This window comes from Haliaeetus albicilla, chromosome 1 (assembly GCF_947461875.1).
Source record: "Haliaeetus albicilla chromosome 1, bHalAlb1.1, whole genome shotgun sequence".
In the NCBI taxonomy this organism is placed as follows: Eukaryota; Metazoa; Chordata; class Aves; order Accipitriformes; family Accipitridae; genus Haliaeetus; species Haliaeetus albicilla.
The window spans coordinates 36,715,813-36,743,489 of record NC_091483.1 but is presented as its reverse complement, the minus strand read 5'-3'; the positions used below and the strand labels follow the sequence as shown (position 1 = coordinate 36,743,489).

The following is a 27,677-nucleotide window of genomic DNA, read 5'->3' as shown; positions in this document are numbered from 1 at the left end:
TCTGGTCGCTTCCCGTCACTGCAGCCCTCTCGCCGCGGGGGACGGTGCTTTTGGGGGGGAGGCACCCGTAAGTGCCCCGCGTGGGCGCCGCCCCCATCGGACGACACTCCCCCGCCAGCGCCCGCGGGCCTCGAACCCGCGACCCTCAGCGCGCCGCGAGTGTGATGTAAGCCCCGCCCCCCCTTTATTAACCCGCCCCTCCGCGCGCGCCCGTCTGGGCGCGCGTTCGTGACGAGTCACTTCCGGTGCGGCGCGGGGCTAGCCGCCGGAAGCGCCTCCATAGCGGTTGGCGGAGTGCGGCGGCGGTGGGAGTTCGCCGGCGCCATGGTGGAGGTGAGGGGCGGTCGGCTCCGCCGCGGGGCCCCTCGCGTCCTCCCTGCCTCGCCGTTGAGGCGTCCCGGGCGAGACTAGGGAGCGGTGCCGGGGCAGCGGGGTGGATTGGGCCCGTGAGGAAGCCGAGGCCGGGCGGTGGCGGGGGGGAGGCCGTGCGCGGACTACCGAGCGCCGCCCCGCGCCCCCCGCCCCCTTTCCCCTTGGTACGGAAGGGCTGCTGTGGGCATAGGCCATGGCGGTCCCTCCGGCTTCCCAGCCCCTGCCCGGTCCGCCCTGGGGGAGAGCGAGTTGCCCGCAGGAAGCGAGAGGGGTGTTTCTGGCCGGCCTGAGGGCTGTGGCCTCTGCTTCGCGGGGGCCGTGGTGCGGGTCCTTGGGCCCTGTGGGCCTGGGCAGGAGTCAGCAGCAGCGAGCGGTTTTGCTTTGCCAGATTTAGGCCGGATGTGGAATTGGTGCTAGGGTCTGGGGAAGTGATGCTGTGATGCCCAATCTCCAGTGACTTACTGTCTTTGTCAGCTAGTCAAGAAAGTGGTAGATTTTCTGTGAGAGCTTGGAAGTAAAGCTGGGGAGAAGGTCGCTGGTTTTATAGGCCGTGGAGTAGTTACTGTGGGGTGAATATCGTGTGTTTCCAAAAGCGAGTATCATTGTCAGGAGTATATGAGAAGGTGCAAAGACTGCTGCCCTATGCAACACTGTTAGCTGCTTTTTACAGAAGAGTGTCTGTCAAAAAAATATTTGTAGATGCTTCTTTTCTGTTGGGGAGGCATTGTGTTACCTATTACTCATGTGATGATTTCAACAGCTGCTGTTGTTGAATAGTAATTAGCTGCTGTAATTCTTATCTCTTTCTTCAGATGTATGAAATTCCTAACCCAATTCCAAATGTTGCAGGTTTTTTTCACTTAATACGTGGAGCTTGCAGCAACTCACTGAGCAAGAGCAAAAACCTTTGTGTAGGTGCTACCGAGTTGGGAGGGTAAGAGCCACTGCAGAGTGGGTCAGTGAGTGGACAAACAACTTCCAGAGCAGGAAAACAGAACCTACAGAGAGCTTAATAGGGAAGGCACCTGTGTAATGAATCTTGAAGGCTGGGCAGTTGATGATATCCAATGCCAAAAGTTAGTAATGTTGCTTCCAGTTTGTTGCCATTGTTTGCGTGACATACAGAACATACAGTCATGCAGAGAGCTTTGGCTTTGTACCTAAGCAAGGAGGCTCAGATTTCCAACAATTTTTTTTGTCCATTGGGAAGAAAATATTAATTAAAAAATGAATTGTACTGTTGGTAAGCAAATATTCTGTATAAGTTAATAGCTTTTAAATTTTGCTTGTTAGTTCCTGAATGGGATTTTAAGAATGTTTTGCTCATAGTAACAAACAAAAATTATAAAAGGAAAACAAATTTTGTTAGGTTTGATCCCAGGTTTTCTCTCAGTAAACTGTGCTGTGCTTAGGTAAAGTGGCACTGTGCACGGAAGCTGATGGTTGCCCTTGTTCTTTTTATGGTGTCATTGAAATAAAATTTACAGGAGTGTTTTCGGAATTGGTTACTTTATTGCCTACATATAAAAACAGAACTGGAAGGGCTGAGGGGAAAAAGCTTGCACACTCATGCTTTTGTCATGTAGATGCTGGTGCAAAAAGTTTGATCATGGTTTTTGTCTTGCTTTTCAATGTCTCGGCAGTTTCCAAGAAAGGGAGTGTTATTTTGAGTAAACACTGAGTTAAAGCAATTAACAGATAAACTCAGGAGTGGTGTTTTCTCTGAACTAAGTGGTGCTACGTCATCTAACAGTACTGAAGTCTGAAATTGCTACTTGGGTCAATTTATGTTTCAGTTTTCAATTTTTTATTTAATTATGTCCAAATGTACTTTAATGTTCTTTTACTTATTTTAGGAAGTCCAGAAGCATTCTGTGCACACACTTGTGTTCAGATCCTTGAAGAGAACCCATGATATGTTTGTAGCTGATAACGCCAAGCCTATCCCGTTAGATGAAGAAAGGTAAGTACTGCGCTCAGTGAAGTTTTAAACTACATTAGTGATTATTCCATCCAAGTCAGAAGTTCAGATGTTTCTATAGAGTCAACAGTGTAGTCTTGACGGAAGAAGAATATTAGAATTGTAAAGTAAGTTGTATAAAACCTTCTCTAAAATATTTCAAAACTTAATAACAGTTCAAAAATCGGGGTTTAATCAGGATTATGCTTCACTCTTCCAACAGTCACAAAGTAAAGATGGCAGTTAAGCTGCGTACAGAGTATGGCTCAGTGTTACACATGCCTACTCTTAAAGAAAACTTGAGAGAGAAAGGAGGCCCGAACACCGGGGATCCTTATGGACACAAACCGTATTCTGGAAATCAAGGTTAGTTTGCTCTTAGTGGTATATTTGTCCTTTCTTTTGTAACAGTCTCACTGATGTAAAATCTGAAGAATGCAGTCCAATGTTAATCCATCAGAGATAAATATGGAAATCAAGATACATGGGTTTTTTTGATTGGTATTTTTCTTGCTAGGGTCCACAGGAGGCAAGTGATTCAGAACAAGGAGGAGGTTTGTTTTAACAAAGGAGTAATAGGGTGCTGTGAAATCTCTACAGTAATTCATTAGTAAAAAGAGTAATTTTTACAGTAACATTAGTTTGTGCTGTACTTATGTATTAGAGAAAGATGAGTAATGTATTTCTCCTTTTTACAAGTTCATGATGGTCAAGGACATGCTTTTTTGTTGTTTTGGTGTTTTTTTATTTTGTTTCATAGATATTTTTTTTTCGGACTTCCTTTAGCTGTGGAACTATTAAACCAGATAACTCTTTATTTTAAATCTGCAGGTTTTTTCAATCTATGTTTTGTTATATATAAAACCTGTATGTATTAGGTAGATACCACATGAAAACTTCTCTTCTAAAGAGTGCCAAATACCACCTTATTTTAGTTGAGATTTTTTTTTTCCCCAAGGTACTTTATTTGGAAGTATTCTGAAAGTGAAAGACATTGAGAGATAATGAAAAATCTTTTAAGAAGAAAACAACCTCTTTCTTTTCTGATACCACAGACAATCAGTTGTCTTGACTAGCTTACATTTCAGACACCCATGCTATTTGTGTACTTGAATCCTTTTCCATGATACCTACTTCAAAAGGCATCTTTGACAGTATGAAGATTTTTCTCTTGAGAGTCCTTCTTGATAACAGGTAGCCTCACCATTTCAAAAATGTTTTTTTACTATTGAGTGTTATAAAACTGAGATAACCAGAATAAATGAAATTAATGAGAATAAGGAACGTCTAAGTGTAGTACGTTAGAAGTGGTTGCTGGTTTCTTCTATGTATGACCTGCTCTGTTTTACTCTATTCCTGTTTGAGTGCATCATGTGCAGTGCAGTACGAAATGTAGTTACTAATACGATGTTTTGTTGTTCTTTAGGACAAGAACTTGAGTATTTGATAACTGGTACACATCCATACCCACCTGGGCCTGGTAAGTAAAATTCTGTGAGCGTTTGCGTGCAGTTTTTGGTGTCCTGTAAGAACAAGGCATCCTCCATCCTAGCAGGAGGAGCAGACTTCTTCTTGCTGTGAATCCATACCTAAAAGTAGTGGGAAATGCCATTCAAGTCTTCCATAGTATTGATGCATAGAGTTTTGTGGCTGATAAATGTTCTGGGATAGGAGGTAGGAGGATTTAGGTACAGATGCAGTGGCTTTTCACTAAGCCTCTGTGGATGTGAGCTTGCTGTGAGACGGTCATGCATTTCTATGAGATTTCACCTCCCATGGTAACTTCATCATAAAGATGTTCTAGGAATTGCCTCTCTGATATTGTGGTCCCCTTTCTCTTGGAGAGCTTGCTGAGACCCACAGACCTCTGGTGCCTCCACTGTTGTGGCAGAGCTGCTCTTAGAATTTTGTTGTGAACAAGGAGGGGGGTGTCCGGCTGGAAGGACTTTGAATGACAAGAGGGAGTGTGTCCTGCTTGTCATCATCAGAGCAGAAAGGTGTAGGTATCACTGCCTTGCTCTGAGAAGGAGACATTAGGGTCTAATTTTAGTGTCATTTGGTTTTGTCTGTGCTTGGAAAGGTTATGTTTCTGTGTTGTTACATTGGCTATTGCTAATTGTCACTGTTACTGATCAATCCTGCTCTGTCCTTGTGGCGGTTTAGTTTTAGCTGTTGATCTTTTACTGTTAGTGCTTAAGTTTATTACAAGTATGGTGGAAAATCTGTTGTGGCTTGATTTGTAAGTTAAGAAACGTGAGTGTTCAATAGACCCTCAGCCATTAAAGAAATGTGCATAGTTCCCTGTAACTGCAGTGTCAAGAATTGCTCATAGAGGTTTCTTCAAGTTCAGTGTTCTTTTTATAGAATCGGATATGTTGGGGTTAAAAATTAGGTTTCTTTCTCTGTTGTTTCTTGTTTTAACTTGGGCATCTCACCCAAATATTGTTTTTGTTGTCAACTGCCAGAACTTTGGTTAGGAAAAGAAATAGAGAAATGGGATAAATTCACCAGTGTGCACCAAAACTACGCTTTGCAAAGAGTTCTTAAATTAAAAAAAAAAAAAAAAAGCTATCTGTTCCTAGGATGGGGTTATAAATCATAAGTTGTAGTCTGAAATTCTCACTTCAGCACGACTAAGCCTTTTGTAGTTCTGGCACCACTGCATGATGCCAGCCACTGTGTAGAGATTTCCATAGTAGTTGAAGCTAGATAAAAAGATGGATGCTGCTCCTAGTTAGACTTTTTTGTTTCAAATGACAGAATAATCCTGGTTTTTACTGTAGAAATTTTGTACCTACGTATGTAGTAGAATCAAGATAGAAAGGATTTGGGCCAAAATAAAAATTTCAGTAGATTTGACTTGCATGTGAAAAATGATGTCATTGAATGCTGGGATTTAATATTACGGGGTGTGACAAGCCCTTGTTTGCAGGTGTACGTGTGTGTGTATGTATATACGTTTGTATGATATACTTTTCTGGATTTTCTTTTTAATAGAGTTGTCTTTGCTTTTACTGTGTTGTGGTTGTTTTTTTTCTTTCAAGGTGTGGCTCTGACAGCAGATACTAAGGTCCAGAGGATGCCTAGTGAATCTGCAGCACAGTCCTTAGCCGTAGCACTTCCTGCTTCTCAGTCCAGGTACTGCTGTGTTACTTCATTAACACTTTTGTTATCTATGGGAATTTCAAGGCAAAACACAGAAGTCAGGATGAGAGCTACTTTGAGTATTTTGAATGTTCTAATTTATAAAATGTTTAAAGAAACTACTTTTAGTGTGGCCAGGCATCATTTTTCTGTATGCTGTTGTTTTTTTTTTTTTTCTTGGATGTCACGAGAGGCAATGAGCAGAAGTTGGAACAGGGGAAATTCTGTTTAGATAGAAGAGAAAAAAGTGAGGCTTTGTGCGTGTCTCTTACCTTAAGGTGGTCAGGCACTGGAACAGGTTGCCCAGAGAGGTTGTGGAGGTGTACAACACTTGACTGGATGCAGCCCTGTGATACCTTATCACTTAGTAAAAGAAAGTTGATTCCAATTCATCGACCATTTTCATTCAACCTAGGTTGGATGCAAATCGGACAGCTGCTGGTGTGGGTGATATTTACAGGCATGCTGGAATATCTGAGCGTTCGCAGCCTCCTGGGATGTCTGTGGTGAGTTTGTTGCACATCTAATGTAGAAAGTACTTAGTGTTCACCAGATTGCTTCTGGATTCATTTGTCTGTTGTGTGGAGATCTCCTGACTGACTAAATTTAATCAGTGTTGAGACATCAGAGCAAGAAGGCTTTAGTTTTTAAGGAGAGGTAAGTTATAAAGCATAAGAGTAACCTTCCTTTTAACTTACAGGCTATGGTGGAAGCTGGTGGAAACAAAAATTCTGCATTAATGGCAAAGAAGGCTCCAACCATGCCCAAACCTCAGTGGCATCCACCTTGGAAACTGTACAGAGTAAGTTACAGATGTGTGACATGAACATGCATATAAAAGTAAATGAATGTTTTATGTTCTATAAAGACCTCAAAGCATAATTTTTCTTCTCATTCATAAAAATGAAATCAAATGAAAAGTGATCACAACTAAGTTGTTTATGCACACTCTCTTCTTAAATAACAAAGAGGTTAGATTACAAATATTTTTCATTCTATTTAGCAAATTATTTTGTGAATATTATTAATTTTACTGTTTTGTTTACATATGTGTAGCTGTATTATGATAAATTCGTTACAGAGTTTGTTTTTTCTTTTCTAGTCAGCTTCTTTGGTAGAGGAACTCAAAGACAAGGTGCAAAATTTGAAACTAATGTTAAAGAAATACTCTAGCAGTGTTAACGTAATGAAATTGTCTCCAAAAGCACTTAAAGGCAGTCAATGGCTGAGTCAACCAGACTTCTTTTACTTGCTATGAAAATGGGGGGAAAAAAGCTGAATACTTCAATCACAAATTATCTCTGCAGTTTAGATTGACTTGACTAGTCAGTCAAGGCTTGACTTCTAGTCTTGTTTTTGAATTAATCTAATTTACCTTTTAATTTTCTTAGGGAGTAATAGCGGCCATTGCCCCAAAATCTCATAGCATCTTTAAACGTTTTGGTGATGAGTATGGCAGGGTAGCTGAGTTGAAGGAGAAATCTCTAAGTATATGTATTGGTTCAGATCTTTTTAACTTTTCAGGTGTATCTGTTTGAACATGTACTTTTTTTTTTTCTAAAAGAGCTGATTCTTACTATGAAATTTAAGCAATTTCATATTTTGTCTGAGAAAGGATGAATATTATTTTAGGAATGTTAGGCTTTCCTGACATTTAAAAATCTCATGCTCTAGTGTCAGAATTGTATTGTTTTAGCGCTGTTCATCTAAATATAGCACCATTTATAGGCATTTAAATCTTCAGAAGGAGATGTATTAGTCATAAATCTTAAGGCTAATCTCAAAGTAATTTTTTGAAAAACACTTGAGGTCAAAGGATTATATAGGTTTTCTAAATACAGAGTATTGGAATGTCCTCTCTATAAAAATTAAGGCGAATGCCATTTGAAAAAAATGGCACCAAAATAAACCCATCAGAGATTGAAGGTAAACAAATGAAAATTGCCTACTTGTTAGGAGCACTTTCTTTTTAGAGAGAGACTGTAAATACAATTCAAGTCACTGTACTAACTTTATGTGTAAACAGTTTTAGTGGAGATTTGCTATCAAAATCCTTACTCAACAGGACAAAAGCTTGTTCAAGCAACTCAGAAATAGGAGCATAGCTGGAACACCAAACGTGGGTTTCATCTTATCTGTTACTTAAGATCTACACTTTAACTGGTCTTCCTAAGCTTGGTTTAAAGCCATTTGTGAAAGATGGGGACTTAAAATAGGTCAGATTAATTATTTCTTAGATTTCTCCCATGGAAATGCCTGTTTCTATTCCTAGACTATAAAGAAATCTAGACAGCTATCTCAAATGTATGCAGCTGTGGTCTCATCTGGTGAGAAGAATCCACTTTAGCTTTCCAAAGTATTTCTGCCTAAGAACTTTTGCTGTGTTTTAGATCTTTTGAAGTGAGCTGTATGACGGTACATGAAATATGCCATCCAGTGAAACCAAATATGGGTTTTGATTTTAGTTGTCTGACTTCAGAGAAATTAGAGAAACAGAAAGGCTGCTGTAAGCAAGCCGTGTATTGGTGGAGCTTTTCTTGTGAGATCTGTCCCCAGTATTTTGTTACCAGAAAGTTTCTGACACACTCATATTACCCCTTATTTGGGGAAAAGGAGGTGGTGGTGTGCTTTAAGAGCTTATTATATGGCAATGTGATTTAACAGTTAAGATTTTATATAATTATTCTTTATTTTTGTATAAGCAATATATAGCAGCATGAGGAACTTGTGCTTAAATACAGTCTTTCTCTGCAAAGTCTCAGGTGTTGAGCCACAGTATTATGGAGTCTCAAAGGATTTGAAAAAGTTGCTTATAGGAACAGGGTATTTCTGTATTGCAAGTTCCCAAGTCTGCTGTATGACATGTACATTTCTAGTAGTCTCTTCATTTAACTACAGTAGAAATGAAGCTCTCTTCAGCTCTAACTCTGCATTTGACTTTTGGGGGACCGTGTGTTTCTTGGTGAACACTAACAAATTCCAGTGTTGGAGAATGAAAATTATATTGACAGATATATGTGTATTATTTCTGATTTAGAAAAAATTTTGTTTTTTCTAAAGGTTATCAGTGGTCACCTAGGCTGGGTGAGATGTATTGCAGTAGAACCAGGAAATCAGTGGTTTGTTACTGGCTCTGCTGACAGAACCATAAAGGTAACAAGTTCAAGAAGTCACTGACAAAGTTTGTGGGGGGTGGTTTTTTTGTTCTCTTGTTACTTAAAAATGTCTTCAGCCCTTGGAAGCAATTTCTTGCTTACTGCTTGCAGAGTAATGAACTGTAGAACATTTTTATTACCTAGTCATAAAGGATTTGTGGAGTATTACTCCTTGAGATTTCATTTATTACATAGTAGTAGCTGGAGAGCAAATGTTTATTGTAATTTTTAACTTAAAATGCAACAGTATCAGTTACATCTGGGCTGTTTACCCAGACTATCACTATGTAGCTTTTACCTCTCTACCTCAAAATACCTATTTTGATGCAGATTTGGGACCTTGCTAGTGGCAAATTGAAATTGTCTTTGACGGGACACATCAGTACTGTACGAGGGGTGATAGTAAGTGCAAGAAGTCCATACCTATTTTCTTGTGGAGAAGACAAACAAGTGAAATGCTGGGATCTTGAATACAATAAGGTAAGCTGTAGTGTCTTCAGTTGGAATTAATTGGTGGTGGCAAATATAAAAATCAAAGCATTTAGAATATTCTTTCAAATATTCAGTTATTGTGTGTGCGGTTTTTTTATTCATCTAGGTTATCAGACATTACCATGGTCATCTAAGTGCTGTCTATGGTTTAGACTTGCATCCAACAATAGATGTACTGGTAACATGTAGCAGAGATTCAACAGCAAGAGTAAGTATAGCATTGTTATGTTTTAACATCTTGATATGTCAATGTGTTTCAACATCTTCTATTTGTAAAAGTGAATACTTACCAAAAGTTACCATGAATCAAGATGAAAATAGTAAGATGGTTTATGTTAATTTTGTCTTCCATTGTTGATAAAAACTGAAGCCCGAATATGCAAAAATGCAGTGTCACTTCAGGAGAATGTTTTATTTCTTAACTTAGTAGGTAGACTACATAGTATATAGGATCAGTTTGCTATATTTAGAAGATGGTATGGTTTTATGGTGACTTTAACTTATCTGTATGTCTGGAAATTCAGTGGCAAGCTCTGTGCTCCCCTTGAAATTTGCCAGCTGATGCCGTTGTGTGATTAATTGTTGGATGAAAAAAACCTAAATACCATTGTTTAATCTGTAGAACTGTGGCAAGGAATTCATGTAATCAGTGACAGTGCCTAAAATATGTTTAATATGCACCTGTTATTGACCTCTGTGACTGACTTACTGTGAATTCATAGATTTGGGATGTGAGGACGAAAGCCAGCGTGCACACACTATCGGGGCACACAAATGCGGTAGCGACAGTGAAGTGCCAAGCTGCAGAACCACAAATTATTACAGGTATAGTGGGCATGGTTTCACAAGTAATATGATTGTAAAACATAATCATGAATGTATTTGTTCAGTAATTATGTGAGGTCCATAATGTTATCTTTGTTAATTTATTCAATTTCCCTTATTAGTTTTCTCTTGAAAATGGGCCATGCAGTGGTTATTTCATGCTATTAATGGTATGTTTAAGCAAATATAGCTGTGCATTGTTTGAAAGTTTTTCTGCACTTCCTTTGTTTCTGGTGTTTACGTTTTTTGTTGTAATATGTACTGAGACTTGCATTTTCTGTGATATTCCACAGTTCTCCCCAATTCAGTTAAGAAGTGTCCAGTACCATGGCTAAATATGAAGTTTATTTTCTTTCCTGTTATGTCAAAATCTAGCCTTGTTGTGTAACTACTTAGGTTTCCTTGAATTTCAAACTGCATGGGACTATTACAATCCAGCATCTTTCTTGTCTGAGGTGGCATTAGTATCATATTTTTGTAACAAACATTAACAATATTTTTGTCTCTTTCAGATACAAAAGTTTTGGCTGCCATGTCAAAATGGTAATGATAATAGAAACCATCATGCTGATTCTATCATTTTTTATTTTCTTTTCATTGCAGGCAGTCATGATACTACCATACGGCTCTGGGATTTGGTGGCAGGAAAAACTCGTGTTACTTTGACAAATCACAAGAAATCTGTAAGAGCAGTAGTGCTACATCCAAGACAGTACGTTTCCCTCATTCTTTTACACTTTCACAGTTCACAACATTGTGTGGTGACAGCCAATGTGAGTGATAATTTTAAATGGTAGGGCAAAATAATATGAAAAACTAAGGAGCTTAGAATGCTGTAAAAATGTACATATCACTTCTCAAATACCTTTACTACACTGATTGTGCTCCCCAAGTATTGGCACTGGTGTACATTAGCAATCCTGAGAATGTCTTATATCCCACAGAATTTCTTATGTATGTGCCTGGGATGCAGTCCTTGAGAAACCAGAGATGCTGGGCTTGTAAGGCTAATAATAAATATGTAACTGAATGATTGTTAGCAGAAAGTGAAGTAATGTTGTAAAGTGGCACATCTGAATAATGCTAAAGGAGGCAGTGATTAATACAAAAGGATTGTTTTGAATATGTGTTTCACTGCACAAGACACTTCAATCTAACTGACCTCAAAAAGAAACTTCTTGTGAGTATTTAATCTTTGAAGCAGGTGTTGTTGGAAGTACTCTGAACTTAGATACTATATTTTGATATATCAACAGTTGCCTGTTCAGATAAATCCCCATTAAAACAATGGAGAAAAGGAATTCACATAGAACTGCAGTACTTCTGCACATTCTATATCTTAAGATGAAATTCTGTCAGTGCAGAAGCTCAGAATCTTTATGAATCAGTTCAGATCCAATCTGTGTGTCTGAAAAATTATAAAAAACTCATGCTATCCCTGTTAGCTATAGCAGAAAAAAACCCTATTTTTCTTATATTCTGCCAAAAAAAAAAAAATCTGGCTTCAGATTCATCAATCATACCTCTGAAAAAAACTTGAAGTGTTTTTATCAAGCAGTAGCAACTGTCAGCCTAGTATTTTTTGTTTCAGTATTTCTGTAGCTTTTAATATTTCAGTATTTTTTCCTAATAATCTATTTTGTTATTGAAGAATCTGTTAAGTAGACAGCAAATCGCTTAGATGTTGTGGCAACTGAAAATATTCCTACAGGCTTTTGTATGTGCTACCCAAATAACCTTGTTAACTGCTTCCATGTGTTAAAATGAGGGAATTGATTATTTTATGGTAACTTAGTAAAACAAATGATCTTTCATAGTTCACTTTTTTGCAGTGCTTTATCCTTGGTTGTGTAGTTTTAGAGGACTAGCCAATACTGGTTTTGTGCTTTGTTTCTTTTCCTGATACCTGTGCTGATGATGCCCTTAAACATGAAAATTTGCCAGAATACAACTGACGATAACTTAATGTGCATTTTTAATGTTTATTTGCATATTAACTTCCTATATGGTGTAGGATTTATAAAGTTTAGGTAGTCTATGGAGCAGGAAGGAAACAGGTAGTTCACGGCTTCATAGAGTTGCTTCATTTTATGCAAAGTAAAAATGTCAGAAAAGCGGTTTTAGTATAAGTAACTTTGACACTACTGTTAAATGCTAGTTGCAGTGTAGGATGTATGCTATCCCTACAGCTGTTTTGAACTTTAATATACTGTCCTTATTTTCTTTCAGTTACACATTTGCATCTGGTTCTCCAGATAATATTAAGCAGTGGAAATTCCCAGATGGAAATTTCATTCAAAACCTCTCTGGTCACAATGCTATTATCAACACGCTGGCTGTAAATTCCGATGGTGTTCTGGTCTCAGGAGGTAAAATGAGAAATACATGTTCATATTTCCCTTTTCCGCTCCCCTATGTATACATGGCTGGAAGTCCTTAAAGATGCCTGCTGAGCTCTCCTTTATCTGGGCCTGTAAGCTTGCTACGGCATACAACTTCATTTCATAGTGAGTAGGGCTGCTTATATCTTCTTGGATGTTACTGAGCTGCATGCACAAAAATGTGTTTGAAAGGACTTCTAATGTGGTGCAGGGAAGAGGTTTCCTCTTTTCAGTTGGCTACTGCTGCAAGGCTCCCGAGTCCATCTGCTATGATCTGAGTCTGAATTGTTAGTGTCCCCTTGGGAGCGGTGAGGAAATTGGAAGCTGCCTTGGAGACTTCTGGCTCGCTGTTAGCTGCTCTCTGTTAGTAACATGTTGATGCAGTGAGAATGGATAGAGGATATAGAAACATCTTGCTAAAGCTTGCTGTACCCTTTAAATGTGATCTCTGCCCTGGTTTTTATGCAGCTCAAATGCATTGGTTCTGTTGTCTCGAAGTTTCTTGCATGCATTTTCTGATGTTATCTTTGTATCGCTTAAAAGATTGATAGCTAATCTCCTAATTTTATTTGGCCCTATGAATCAAAACCACGTTTACTCAGCAATACTGTACGCTCAAGTGTTCTGGAATTAAGAAACTAGTCACTTGGCTCCAGTGTGCCTACATATATTCAGGGAGGATTTTGTGTCCTTTGTGACGCATCGATTTAATTTTTTCACTTAAAAGCTTCATGAATTTAATAATCATCTGATACATTAAAGTATTGTTAGTGGTCTGTGAGCCCCCAGATTCTGGGGACTACTAGTTTGTGTTCATGTATCTGAGTTGTACTGAATGCTTACTGCATCTGATCGTGAATAATTTTATGTAAGAACAGTTATTATCTCATACTGCAGGTTGCCTTTTTCTATATATCAGTTAAGAAATATTTTGGTGGGAGTATGTGTTACTACATAATCTATGATGTTTCTGAGTTCTATGTTTGTACAATACAAAGTACATATGTAGGCCTTTTTTAGTGACAAGTTTTTTTGAAAGTAGCTTCTAGAAATCCCAGCTGAATTCAGATCTTTTTGTTAAGGCACTGTGTCTACATAGGAGGGAGATTTTAAGTGTGTTTTTGAAGTATATGCTGTTATAAATGGGAAATGAGTAAATAGTGTGGAAAACAGGGAGTCCTAATTTTATGGCTGAGAGCTGAGCCCTAGAGTCCAAGATTGCATGGGAAACCAGAGTTAAAGGAGGAGGTTAAACCCAAATCTCAGAGTAGACCAGTTGTTTAATTGTGAGATTGTCCTGAGAGAACTCTAGCAGTCAGAGGAAAGTGAATTAAGAGGCTAGAATGTATTGTTCCATATAACTTTGCAGAGCCTGAGTTTTTACCTCTTGGTTTTGCTTGTCTAATCTTTTGGGTAGTTGTAAAGAAGTATGGGACTTAATTCATAGCATCACATGTGATAAAACAGTTTAAGATGGGTTCCATGAGTTTGCAGAAGCAGATATTATGAAGAACATTTCTCTATTTGTAACCAGTCCATAACAAAAAAAAGTAACAATTAAGTTGCACTTGAAATACTGAAATGTGTTTAGTCCCATTTGGTCCCATGTGCTCTTGGTCCCGTTTGATACAGTATGTTATGTAGGCTGAGGATGTGGAAAAAAATGGAAATGTGCTAAGCAGGAGTTGGAAGATAGCCGATTATATTGTCAGCTTACCTTGGTTATGTTTCCAAGTATGCATAACAGTGGCCCTTGATTTTAAAATTTGGATAAAGCTCTATCTGACAACTGGTGCATTCATAGTGAGAGCAAGAACATTACAAAATAACTGGACTGGTCTTGTAACTCGTTCTGTATTATTTTGAAGACTCTTCTAGAATATCTTTGTAGGATACTTCTGTGTTAGTAGTAGTTAAGGCTTTAGAAAAATTTGTTCCTTTTCCACATAAAAACCCCCTATAGTTTTAATAACACTATTTGTGAGTTTTTTAAAAATTAAAACTTGAATATTGACTCCCCCCTCCTTTACATCCTCATGCTATCTACAGCAACTTCAAAGAAGTTGATGCTGAATTAAAATAGTTGAGGTTACCTTAGAGTATTTTACTGCAGAAGCACCCTTCTTGAAACATGTGGATTTCTTGTCTAGCTGGCAGCTGTGGAGAAACTTCTAGTAGATGTGTTGTGGCTAGATAATGCTTTGGGAAGGGGTTGGGTTTTTGTAACTGAAAAATTGCTGTGAGAGCATCCTTCTGAATACAGAGTTTAGATTGCTGTGAATACCCGGTAGCACTAGTAGTAATACTGGCAGTGGTTTTATCTGTATTTGAAATAGAACTTCTGCAAACGTTGAGCCTATATCCCATTACAGCTTTGTTTAATGTCTGTCATCTGTTTGACAGGATGATACCTCTTTGTTCAATTTTAGTGGAGGTACTGAACAGGGAGCTTGATATTCAGAATGCCTGTCCTTACTTTGCTTCCACAGCAACTTGCCGCAATTGCCTTGTGATGTAGTATATCATCCCTCTGATGCAAAACTGGATGAAATTCTGAGGAAGTTTTCATCAGCCTTCTTAAACAAGATCAGCCTTTCTTAACTAAGAAGGAAAGCAGTAGAAAATGGGAAACCTTGTAGGGTGTACTGAGCTATTCTACATTAATGTTATAGCTGATGTATTCCTAATGTATTAACTAGTTGTTCATGATACTGTTTTTAGAAAACTGATAGAAATTAACTGGTTAAAATACTAAATATGTTTGTCTGTTTTAGCTGATAATGGTACTATGCATCTTTGGGACTGGAGAACTGGATACAATTTTCAGAGAGTACATGCAGCTGTACAGCCAGGCTCTTTGGACAGTGAATCAGGAATATTTGCTTGTGTTTTTGACCAGTCAGAAAGCAGATTGCTAACTGCTGAAGCTGATAAAACCATAAAAGTATACAAAGAAGATGATACTGCGGTATGTCCAAGTGTTGTCTTAATGTATTTTCATGAAATCAACAGATTTCAAACAAATGTTACACATATCAGTAAGGGGTGTGCACAGACTTGTGTAATCCATTTTATTAACGTTTGAAAGCAGTGTGTAATAATGTTACAAGGGCAGCAGCTAGTTTCTGCAATCCTAATTTCTTATTATATGCTATAGTACAAATAAGTGTCAGGTCCATCAACTTTTCTGCAAAAGTCCTTTGTGATACACTTTGGAGAAATCTTAATACAATAATGTACATTGTGTTTTGAAGCCAGTAGGGGATTGTGTGTGGTTGTAAACATGGGAATTAGCAAAAAGATTACATTTTAAAGATTTATTGTACTTCTGTATATGATCTAGATTTGTTATTTGCCGTGACAATTTTTAGAATTCAGAGTAAATAGCTTATTTTCAAACTGTTATTCTCAAATCTGAATCCATTTACTAATGGAGAAGACAATACATTATTGTATAGTTTATTGGAGTATGCATTCAATATAAAGAATATAAGGACCTTTATTAAGCCTTGGAAATTTTGCATTGAATTAGACTTGGAACAACCCTTAAATATAAAGGAATAAGGAATGTTTTAATCCATTTCGCAATTGGGCAAACTGTAGACTCTGTGGTATCTGCCAATACCGATTTAGATATCACTGGAAGGACTGTCACTGGAATTTCTGTTCCTGTGCTTTGATCACTACAGTGTTGTTTCTGAAATGCCGTTGGCAGCCTGAGTTTTGTCCGTGTTGCAAAACCAAAAAACAAAACACCAAACAAAAAAAACCCCCAAACAAGTCTTGTCATGTACTTCAGACAGTGGGATGATATAAAATTTCATCTGGGTAAATTAATTACGTAGTAGATTAGGTAATTATAATGGTACATATGAAATAGAGTATATATACTATGTGAGTAATATTTTAAACTAAACCCTAATTACAGGTGAATTGCAAGTTTAAAATAATCCTTACGAGTTTTTTCTTTTTTCTCTTTAGACTGAAGAAACTCATCCTGTCAGCTGGAAACCAGAAATTATCAAGAGAAAGCGTTTTTAATGTGGCAACATACTTATGCTGTGATTTTGTTTTGGCTTTCCTGAGAGTGTTCAGTCACATTTTGTTCTGCCTAGACCAGCAGAGCAGGAAGTCAGCTCAGTCATTGCTATTTCAACATGTTTTATAATAAATTTTATTTCTCTGTCCTTTTGTCTTTTTTTCGGTGTGATCCCAGCAAACCAGTTGCAGCTGTTAACTTTCTCTTTGTGGAGCACATATAGTTCATGAAAAGGGTGGATGTGCAGGTCATCACTTTTTTTATATGAATCTATTGAGTGTAGGTCTAAAAATATTTTGATGAGCCAGGTTTTCTGGAAGACCCTTGCTTGACTCCAAAAATTAATTGCAAATTTATGCACAGAAGCCACCTACTGGGAATTCCTTGAGTGACACTTTTAGATTTTAGACCAGTATTGTTTACTGTACATGTGCTAAGTATGTACTGTAATGGAACAGTATATATACTCAATTATAGCATAATAGAGTAATCAAGAAAGAAGTGGGACAATATAATAATAATGTAGTTTGTTTTATAAACACAGCCACTGAGCATTGACAGTGCTGTGTTATTGAATGAAATGGATCTTCAAAGTGTTTCTTTGCCTAGGAAAGTTTTCATATGCAACTACTTATCTTCACTTGTTACATTTCAGAATAGACTTTCTATAGGAAGGACCACTGTCAAGTCATATTGTTCAGTTGCTACAAGGTTAAAACCAGTTGACTTTCTTTGTAAATCACCTGTTTTTCCCATTTACCCAAATCATATATGACATTAGAGTACAGCGAACTTTTAAAACTGAGCTCTAAGAGGAAAAGCTCTTAAGTCATTCTAGCCTTAATTTTACATGTTGCTGTCTCCCTATGATCTTATGAAGGGATTTAAATAAAAAAAAATTACCGAAAGATAATTCGTACTCATGAAGGGACCTCATTGTGTTTACAAACAGCCACATAACAAGCAGTAAGCATGTAAGCCTCCTTGCTACAGCTTATCTGTGATGTCTGTGCTGCTCTAAAGTACTTTGGGGGGGAGGGGGGACGACGACGACTTAAGTTATCAAGCCATTCAGTAGTTGGCAACTTTGGTACTCGTGTTAATAGCTGTGGTGGCAAGTTTCATGCTGGGTAGATGCTGAGAATTGTTCTGTGGTCACAGCATTGATAGCAAGCAGTTCACAATAATTATTTCTACTCTCTGCCAGTCTGACTTCTTTCAAATCTGGGATTTATGTTAGAGAAAGGAGTTACTTGCAATGTAACTTACAAAAAGCTACTAAAACTAAGTGTTGTTTATATTATGAGAAATTTTGTCTTGTCTTTTATGATGCGCAGGAGGTCTTGTATTTGTAATTTGAATGTTTGACAAGGTAATTTTAAGGGAGTCCATGCTGCATAAATAACTGAATTTGGGTTGACAGCTATTGTCTGAAGCATCTTCACAAAAAAGAGAGGGAATTATTTGGTATTTACAAGTTGGATTAAATATCTTTTATTTGGATGATAATTTGAATTTTTCTAGATCTTTATTACAGCTGTTAACTAACATAACAGGGGAAAAATACAGGTTGTGGCTTATGTGTATTTTATACTGCTGCTAATGCTTCATTCCAGAAATCAATGAATTATTGGTGTTACACAGAATTTTCTTGTTCACAGTCAAATCCTCTGTAGGAAACCAGAGTGGAGAGGAATAACTTACTTGAAAGGGGGTGAGATTGTTATGACTTTTTTTTTTTTGTTTGGGGTGGTTTTTTATTTTTTTTTAAGTGTCTATGTCTTTTGGTAATTTGGAATCAGGAAGGGGAAATTAGAGGGTTTGGCTCACATTTCTAGCACGTCTCTGTACTGGCACTTTCCTTTAAAAACTGCATTTATTCCACTGTTTATCGCTTTGAGGAGAGATCAGAAAGTCTCCTGCAGAACCTGTTTCTTCCCTGGACTTCTGCAGGCATCTGCTAGCATGGGGCAGTGGTTGCCAGAGCATTCTTTGTGCCCTGGGTAAAGATTTTATTTGGAAATTAAAGGCTGTGCACCAATATTTGGAATAGTGCTTCTCCTTTTTGGCTTTATAATACACTGTCCTAGTTCTAAGTGTGATTTTTTTTTTTTTAAATTGTATTCTTTAACATTTGATTTGCATGTTCATTTTCTTCCCAGCAGTTTTTTCTTTCACTTGACAGTAATGTGAATATTATCACATATACTTCTGTAAGTATTATTTATGACACATCAAGGTTATCAGATTTCAGTTAAGTGCTCCTCTAGTGCAAAATAAGCCTAGATAGTGATAGACATATACCTGATTGTGTAGGATATTCAGTGACATTAGATTTGTCCATGTAAGTCATAAGGTGAAGCAAAAGAGGAGGATCTGGTCCATTGAATGTATTTTCCGTGCTTCTGGAAAGTGTCACACTGCAGTGTCAGTTAAAGTAATCTTGAACGGGAGTCTAATCTCAGAAAATAATTATTGTCATTTATTTCATAAAATTTGATGTTGTCTTCTGTATGTGATCAAATCACACACATTTCTGCCACAAAGCTTGTTTTGTTTTATACTGTACATAATTGCAGAGAAGTAAGAAAATGTTTTTTGTTTGTAACATAATTCAAAAAGGTGTAACTGGTAAAAGTGATAAATTTTAAGATCACTCTTTGCTGTATACTAAAGCATCCCATGTAAGCTATGCAGCTAGCATGCTGTCATTTGCTGGCAGCATGAAAGTTGTGCAGAACAGTTTGTCTTTGGCAACTTAAAGGCTTACAGAAGTAAATCTTTAATAGCCAGTTTCTTTTTAGTCCTGTTAGGTAAGAATTAAAGTGCTATACCTGATTTGAGTGACAGCAATTTAGCCATCAATAAAACCTTCAATACAACATGATTTCATGTCTTTTTTTCCATTTTGGGTTTTGTAGTAAGAACAAAAAAGTAACTAAATACATTGAAAGTTGAAGTAATTTAGTATTAAAATTCACAGTTTCCCATAGTACAGTAACAACTATTTTTGCAGATCTACTGTATTGGAGAGAAAAAGTACTGATTAGTATATTATGAAGAGCTTCCTATATGCGTGAAGGGATTAGCAAACCAAATGCGGAATTGTTCATGAATTTTCTCTAACGCGTTTAAATAAAACATTGAAACCTCTTGAATTAAATATGAGGTCTAGGAAAGGTTCTGGATGGGAGCTGTGTGGGTGGAAAAAAGCTTAAACTAATTTTTTCATGTCTTACTGGGAGCAAATTAAAGGGATATTTCTGTCCATGGCACATAACTGAAAATTTGGTCACAATTAATCAATGGGAGTTTTATCATTGATTTCTGAAGTCAAGATTTCACTCAGTGGGGTGTGTTGGGTTTTTTTTGTTTGGTTGAGTTTTTTTGTCAAGTGAGTTGGAAAAACTGTCAGTCTGGCACATCATGTATGTAAGTATCTACACAAGGTGCATTTTCCTGTGCACAAGATGCATCATTCTTTTTTAGATAAGGCTTCTAAATTTTCATTAGTACTCCTAAGAAGATGGTGAGGATTTGGAAATTAATGAATGCCAGTAAGCCCGATCAGCTGAAAAAGGTCAACCTGCAATTTTGTTCTATAAAATTTAATGCTAGATTAGCAGGACTTGAAACTAGCATAACTATGACTTTCTATGGAAGCTGTTCCATAAGCAGAATATGCAGTTGGTGAATCACTACGTTCCTTTGAAAGCAAACAAGCCTTCAGCTGAAATGAGCTTGAATGCTGCATGAAGAGAGAGAAGCTTTTTGACTTTGTTTTTGTCTGTAGTTTGAAAACTTGGCAGGCAGGGAACTACAGATTTCACTGGTGGTCATTTAGGTAGAGCTTGTCACTTTGGAAGGCTCCATCTGATGCTTCTTTAATGGCAGCAGCTAAGAATCAGTTTTCTGACTTTTACATCTTGAAGCCTTACAAATTTAGTTCTGTGCTTAGTAGGACAGAAGTTGGCTGAATACTGGAAAAAAATTTGGATGAAAAATGAATGGCCATCCCTGTCTAAAGATATCCTTCCAAGAATTTTGATGCACGGGGGGAATCTGCATCTCAGGGCTAGCAAAATGTAATTGTTTCTGTGAACGCTTTTTCACATGCATTTTTCCCTATGCTTCCTTATCTTCAAAAAAAAAAAAAGAAAAAAGTTCATAAGGAGGCATTCAGTATTGTAATTTCATCTAGGATTTGTCAGAAACTTGAAAAATACCAGCCTAAGCATTCACAAATTTTGATGTTGGAAATTACCTGAGGGGTTTTCCAGCAAAATGACCAACTCTAACCAAGAGAATTTTCCCTTTAATTAGTATGTATTCTACCAATTGCTGTAAAGCAGCACGAAAAACTCTACGGGGTTTGCTTTTTAGATGGGAACTATGGAGTTTCTAGATGTGGACTTGTTTTTTTTCAAAATGTTCTCTTGAAAACCTTTTTAAAGATTTTTGACTTGAGGGATTTGCACGATCAAGCCTTAGGTGTTACTGTTTTCCTATTGCTGCTTGTATTGAAACTGTGTAGTGTTGGCTTTGTCGTGTTTAGTTGTGAACTAAGTTAGTAACATGTTAACTTCCTTCAGGTGCATGTTATCACCAGGCTTTTGTTAACCTTTCTTTAGGGTTTTTGTTTTGAATATAATGAGTACATAAGCCCCAAATGTGTATCTAAAGCATGGATTAAGCGGGGCACTTGCCTGCAAATTAGACTTCAACAGTACAAACAGTAACTGAGCTAAATGCTTGTCTTCAGGTAAGGAAGATCGAAATCACTGACAAGAAAACTACAGCTGAAAATAAGAAATCTTAAGTTTGCACAGACTTGGAAAAAGTGAATTGTGCTGGATTTTTTTTTCTTTCTTCAAAAAACCCACACCTTACACTTGTGTTTGAGAAGTGCAGATAATGTGTGTGAAACTTGTTTCTGCCAACATTTTTTGCAACCTTTCTGCTTTATTTTTAGGGAGGGCATGTGTCCTTGCAAGACACTTCACCTTTACTCTTTTTGCTGCAGTAACAACTCTTGGGCTTTTGGATGCTGCAAATGTATTTTTTTTTTTTCTTTTTTCTTTCTTTTCTTTTTTTTTTTTTTTCCCCTGCTGATGCACTGCTGAGAAGAGGGCCGAAGGGTTAAGCCTTCCACAGCAAGGGAAAGTCAGTGCAGCATCAGTATGTGTTATGAATACCAAGGGCTACACCTAGAGGAGAGACTTCCTAGAGACCAGATAAGAAAGAGCTGTAATTAACTGAAATCTCTCGGGGAGAGGTGAAAAGGACAGTAGAAAAACTAAGACTAGAAGAGACCAGAGCTATGACATCTGAAAGGAAATATTTGAAAACAGGCTACGTTTACCTGGCAGGCTGGAGGAGTCGAGGTATTTCTGGATTAGATGAATGCTGCATGGGTATAAAGAAAGGGATGGGAGAAAATAGTGTGCTAATGTGGGTGCAGTCAATGGTGAAAATGAAAACGTGGGCATCCTGATGCAAATTCTTTTGAGAGCAACCTGTAAATGCATTTCTGAGAAGTGCTGGCATTGTATTTATCTGCATGTTCTGGTACCCTCATGCTCTGATGTATAACTCAAGACACTTTAGAAAATTCTTTGGCACATGAAGAATTGCAGAGCAATGCAGAGTGAGGAGTCTGGAGGGTTTTGCTGCTGCAGTGGGATCTTTATGGAGGAAGCACTTGCAAGTACAATTCGAAGCAAGGCTTAAGAGTAAAGCGTGAAGAGTGAAGCCAAAGTTTGCATTGTGAATAGCTTAAAAAGATGGTGAGGCTGATTTTACAGCTGATTGAATGTAAGGCTTACCTTACAACACTGAGTTTGCTTCTTTCTGACAGGCAAATGGTGAGCTGTAGAATGAGACATGAGTTTATAGCCACAGAGTATTATGCTGACAGGATGCATTGCTGTTGGGAGACTATCATGTGATAAATAAGGGTGTAGCTTGTGCAATCAGAAAAACTTTTGTGCCGCATCCAACAGCATTTTTTTTTCACTAGGAAAAGACACCACGAATCTTAACACGACTTCACTATTTCCAAGTAAATCCCCTTGACAAGCAAGCTTCCTGCATTGACAACTAGAGATCTGCTCTCAATAAAGCAGCAATATAGAGTATGAATAGAAAAAAATCCATACAAAACTTTGAACATGGCTTTGGCTGCCAGATGAGTCAAATTTCAAGTCCTGTAAGTATATTAGTTCTTTCCTGCTCATTCAATTTCTTTTCTTCCCATGCAACATGGTAATGAACATGGCTGCTTTCAAAGAAACCTTGGCAATGCAAACCTACCGGAATAAATCAATTCTGTTAATTACTTTGTTCTATTTTGGAACTGAAAGTCCCAGTGAAGGAGTCTTATTATTCCATGTTGCTCTAAATTAATGTTTAACAGGAAATTCAAAAGTAGTTAGTGACTCAAACTCATCATAGTAGCTAAATGAAATAATAGATAAATATGCTTGCTGCTAATTAAAATGAATGTAGTGAAATGCAGTGTATTTCTCTTCCTGAGCAAACCTGGTTTTGTTGGGTTTTGGGTTTTTTGGGTTTTTTGGGGTTTTGTTTTTTGTTTTTTTTTTAATTTGTAGGTGAGGTTGTAAATGTCCTTTAATTATGTAAGGGGAAAGAAAATGGTTCCTGGTGTTTCTCCAGTTTTACTGGTGTTGGTACAGGCGGTTGCTAAGTCAACAATGCAGTTTCTCTCCAGCAATTAAAATAGGATGACTGCTTAAAATGGCACAGTGTGTTTCAAGCTTTCACACCCTGAAGAAAAGGTCCTCACGCATTACAGTAACATAGCCCTGTGGTCTATGGTAGTGCATTTTTTAGTGTTGTGTTGTCTCTCACAGGTTTCAATTTCTCCTTGATATTTTTTTTTTTTAGGCAACTGTAACCTTTAATGGGGAAAACACTGCTAAGAAATTGGAAGCTATCTCTAGCCTGTATCTCCAGCCTGATTAATTATGATCTGGTAACTCCTTTCTTTTCTTTTCCCCCAAACTTGTCCTGGCCGCCTTCCATCAACAGCATCCCCATGGAGCCTGTGAGATTCTCAGCTGTTCTGGAGAGCTTCACGTTGTCCAGGCGCAGTGTGCAGTGCTGTAGATTGCTCTTCCACATCCCCATGTGGCTCTGCCTTGCTGCATCACACACGGTGACTGAACTATGCGGTGGGAGCATTTTGTGGTGGGAAGTTGTTCTTGGAGACAGGGAAAATACTGACTGCATAAAATCTCATTTTCTCTCCTGATACGCAACCTGATGTTGATAAATGGGTCTTCTCCCTTCACCCTCCCAGTTCTTCTTGCCCCACTTGATTTTTCTTAAGCGATCCTTCCAGTGATACAGCACACTGTATAAAATGCTCTGGTGGTTGCTACCAATGCCCCACACTAGTTTTAATAACAAAATCTGACAACAATTTTCACATTCTTGGCAGAATAAAGACAAGTGGTAAAGCCTAAGGCTGACTGAGACACACCAAGGAAACCTAAACCAAAGTCAGAAAGATGTTCAGGTAAGTTGATGTCTGTGGGCTTTTTCTTTTTAACCACCTGTTCTGCTCAGCATCATGCTCAGTTTATTAGCTTCATCTTACTCTAGTGTAAGTTCAGACTGACCCATTTCAGACTGTCCTGGCAAATGCTTTGTATTGGTGAAGCTGAGCGGGGAAGATGTGGAAGAATGCCAAAATCTCTGCTAGTGAAAGGCTGTCGTTGTTGTGATAGGAAAGTGTCTAGCTTTTCAGTGTTTCACAAAGTGCTCTTTACTCTTCTTCGTTTCTTAAACCCCATAAATAGTTGCTATGAACAGTGTAGTAAAAAGATCTGGTACTGCAGGTAATAGAGGTCTTTGAACTATGGACAGAACTTCTGAATTGTCTTAAAATTGTGGACTTGGGAATCTCCCAGGACTTGTAAGGCTCCCAGTAACATGGTATTTCTTACTATAAAAAAGAAGTCACAGACAAGAAGCCATTGTCAATAATGGTCACAATTAGGAAACGGGAGAACTTTCTGCTCCTCAGAATATTGCATCTCCATCCACATCTTAAAAAAAAAAAAAAAAAAAAAAAAAAAAAAAGCCTGAATGTCTGTTCAAAGAGAAAACAGAAGGGGTGGTGGGATGGGTGGGTGTTTAGAAAATGAATGGCCAGAGCATAAATGTCCACATGTTGTTCTCTAAATGTATGCCTTACACCCTGTTTGTACTGAGGCAGTTCATTTGAAACAACTCTGATAACTGATATCTGTATGGAGAGAGGCATGTTGGATGTGAAAAACTAAACTGGTGATTATCTGTGGGACACACCTTAAAATTAACCACCAGGAGCCAGCACATTTTAAAACAACACAGCTGTTGTCATTCATACCTCAGGGCAATACTGTGTTTCACACTGTCCTAGTTTTAAGACATGTCAGTTCACACATTTTTTTAACGTGGTGCATTTCTCTGGTGTAGACAGGGCCGAAGTAACATGTGGTGGAATTTAGAAATGTTCCCGTGTGGAGAATATGCTTTGCCAAGAACAGGAAACCTCATCCTCTTTCATCTTCTCTCTCCCATGGTTTTTGTTGAAAAGTTTTCCAGAGCATTCTCACATGCAGTTCATGTAAAGTCACTTCTCTCCCTCAACAGAAGGGGAAAAAAATTAGTATTAAGCAATAGAGGGTAAAAGTAATGTTCCCTGAAACTTTACCTGGGAAAGATTAAAAAGTATTAGCTTTAATTTTGTTGATAAGTGAATATAAAGTAGATAGTCAGCTAAGCCTCTTGCAGAAGTGCATTTGATGTCTCAGCTTTTAAAACTAATTTTCAGTGCTTTCAGGTTTCCTTAGGCTGCTGTAATTTCCCCCTGTGCCGAGGCTGATCAGGACACTGGCGCAACAGAGCGAAATTCTGCTTTCCTCCTTCCTGGGCACACCACGTCCTTCCTCATCCTCAGCCTGCCCCTTCCAGAGGGGAGGGAGGTGGTGGGCAGAAACCCAGCCACCACCCTCTCCTCCCAACCCAGAGCTCTGCCCCTTCCTCCAGTCGTACCCAAAGCCTGAGTGCCTCCTGTTTGTTCATGAGCGGAATAAAAGAATAGTCTGTTCTTTTCCTCCTGTGCACCAGAGACCATCGAGGAGGTGAGTATATCACAGGGAAAGAAGGAATTGTTTTCTTTTTTCCTTTGGTGCTTAGAGGTGAGAAAGGGATCACCTGCTGGAAACACTGGAGCTGTGTTTATAGGGTCATATCTTCCAAAATTCACTGTGGAGTCTGTAGAAACATGAACTGTAAAAGTGCTTTGCTGACAACTTTGTTGTTTCTCTTGTCTGAAAGCATCACAATGATAAAAATGTTTGTGATCTATCTTTTGCCACAATGAGCACTGACTGTGGAGTTACATTTTCACATGCTTTTCTCTGAAGAGTTTCGTATGTTGTTTGGGGGGGGTTTTTGCCTTTGAAATGGGACTGGGCAGCATCACTGATTCACTCGGATTTCTAAATTTTGTTTGAGGCCAACGCAGTTTAGGGAAGAGAAACTCTACAGATGAATATAAAATGTAGCTGGCTTTGCTCACTGCCTCCCTACAGCAATCATTGTCCCTAGCAAACATATAGCCTGCGTGGTAACTAAGCATAGCACCATGGGATCATGCTCCTATAGCTAGGACTATATAACTATAGTTTACTTGTAAATCTTGTTCCTTACAAATTGCATAATCCCTGGTGGTTGCTGGAATGGTTTTGCATCTAGGCTGCTGGTCCAAGATGCTACTGTTAAAAAAAAAAAAGTTTCCCACAGGGGTCAGGATGGTCTAACCCTGTCAGCCCTGGGGCCCATGTTCCAGTTTGGAGGTTTCCTCACAGGTACAGAGGTAGATTCCACCTGGGCTGCTCCATACATGTCGCACCTCTTGCATTCCTTTCCTAGGGATGAGTGGCAGTGACAGCAGCTTTGGCAGTGCAGTGTCAACTGTTTGGAAACATGCCCAGCTGTTTGGGCTGTTTGGTGCCTGAACCCCATTCCCTGTCCCGTCTAGGAAAGGGGCCGTAGGCCAAATGAAACGTGCTAGATCCAGCCAGGCCACCGCTTTGGCCTCTGCTGCCAGACAGAGGCAGCTCCTCGCAGAGCTCCACCGGGCACCTGGGAGTGACAGTCTGTGGCCACCAGATTCCCAAAGGCTGCTGATGGGCACCATGTCAGACCTGCACCACTTCTTCTGGAGCAGCATCTCTTCTGGACTCCAGGACTGAAATCCAGGAGCCTCCAACTTCTGGCTCCAGTGAAACCCCGAGACACAATTGGCCAAGGCTGATGTCTGTAATAGAACAGCTTCCACTCAAAAAGCCCAGCCCAATCTCCCTTGTCATTAAAAACGTGAGATCTTTATGCCAAACCTAGTGTGCTCCACAACTTAACCATTGACTTTGCATGATGGACATTAAGCTAGAAAAATAAAGTGTATGCACATTCCTGAGGAAATAAACGTTGGGAAGCAAAGTTTGCAGCTCATATTTCACATTCTTTTATTCTCATTTTAAATGAAGCATCAAGACAGCAATGCTGTGAGTTGCACTGCGTGTGTGTGGCAATCCTTGCTGCTGCATCCCGTGATGGGAGGAGGAGAGGAAGTGTTGCTTGTATATGCTCTGTTCTGAAGTCATCTTTGCCTTGCCAAAATCTCTTCATTGGCATTTTCTCCATATCTGGCTCACTGGAGCCATGCATTTGTTTTCCATTAGTTGCCTCAGTTAATATGATGAGTTTCTTTATTATTATTCTTAAATATTGCATCTTAAATGAAAAAATAGCACACTCCTTCAAGGGTCTGATAAATTGTTGGAAGATGATTTGCTCTCTTTGCCTCATGCTCCTCTTTTCACCCATTTTCCTTCCTTTTTCTGTTTGTTTCATTCCTTTTCTTTGAGCCAGTCTTGCTCACCTGCACACCAAGTTAAATGTGTTTCCATGTATGTTGTGCTGCACACAAACTGTGAAAAATGTTTGCTGTTTTCTCCCACTGTAAGCCCAAGTCTGCCATGTACTCTCTCAGGCAGAGCCCAGCTGACCTGTGTGCTGGGGACACTGGAGGTACCAGGGACAAAAGGAGGATAGGTAAAAAGAACAAGGAGTGGTTATGAAGCAGCATTATCATCTTTTAAATATCTGTCTCTGCTGGTTGCCTGACTCACTTCCCATCTATCTCTACATTTTCCACATCTGTTCTGGGGTTTTGCTCCTTTAGCAGAAGGAAGTAAAAAAAAAAAAAAAAAAAAAAAAAAAAAAAAAATTGA

General features: G+C 38.6%; 1 protein-coding gene and 1 long non-coding RNA gene across 2 annotated transcripts; both read left to right on the top strand.

Annotated features, from left to right (window-relative positions):
* Positions 1–226: 226 nt before the first annotated feature.
* PLRG1 (pleiotropic regulator 1) lies at positions 227–19,255 on the top strand. The gene is made up of 15 exons (XM_069785679.1): positions 227–333; positions 2,229–2,335; positions 2,556–2,698; positions 3,759–3,812; positions 5,377–5,470; positions 5,892–5,982; positions 6,177–6,278; positions 8,537–8,629; positions 8,962–9,111; positions 9,230–9,331; positions 9,846–9,948; positions 10,552–10,660; positions 12,178–12,317; positions 15,104–15,297; positions 16,311–19,255. Exons 1-15 carry the CDS (start codon positions 325–327, stop codon positions 16,368–16,370), a joined length of 1,551 nt encoding a protein of 516 aa, XP_069641780.1. The 5' UTR covers positions 227–324; the 3' UTR covers positions 16,371–19,255.
* A 2,808-nt stretch (positions 19,256–22,063) lies between these two features.
* Positions 22,064–27,026, top strand: LOC138685400 (uncharacterized). Its single transcript, XR_011324636.1, has 3 exons — positions 22,064–23,908; positions 25,220–25,520; positions 26,314–27,026. It is a non-coding gene; the product is annotated as an uncharacterized lncRNA (long non-coding RNA).
* The last annotated feature ends 651 nt before the right edge of the window (positions 27,027–27,677 follow it).

Bases quoted from the DNA above. Each gene is read 5' to 3' on its own strand.
- PLRG1 (XM_069785679.1), top strand. The intron at 2,699-3,758 runs GTTAGTTTGCTC...GTTGTTCTTTAG, and splicing joins ACCGTATTCTGGAAATCAAG to GACAAGAACTTGAGTATTTG. The intron at 9,949-10,551 runs GTATAGTGGGCA...TTTTCATTGCAG, and splicing joins AGAACCACAAATTATTACAG to GCAGTCATGATACTACCATA.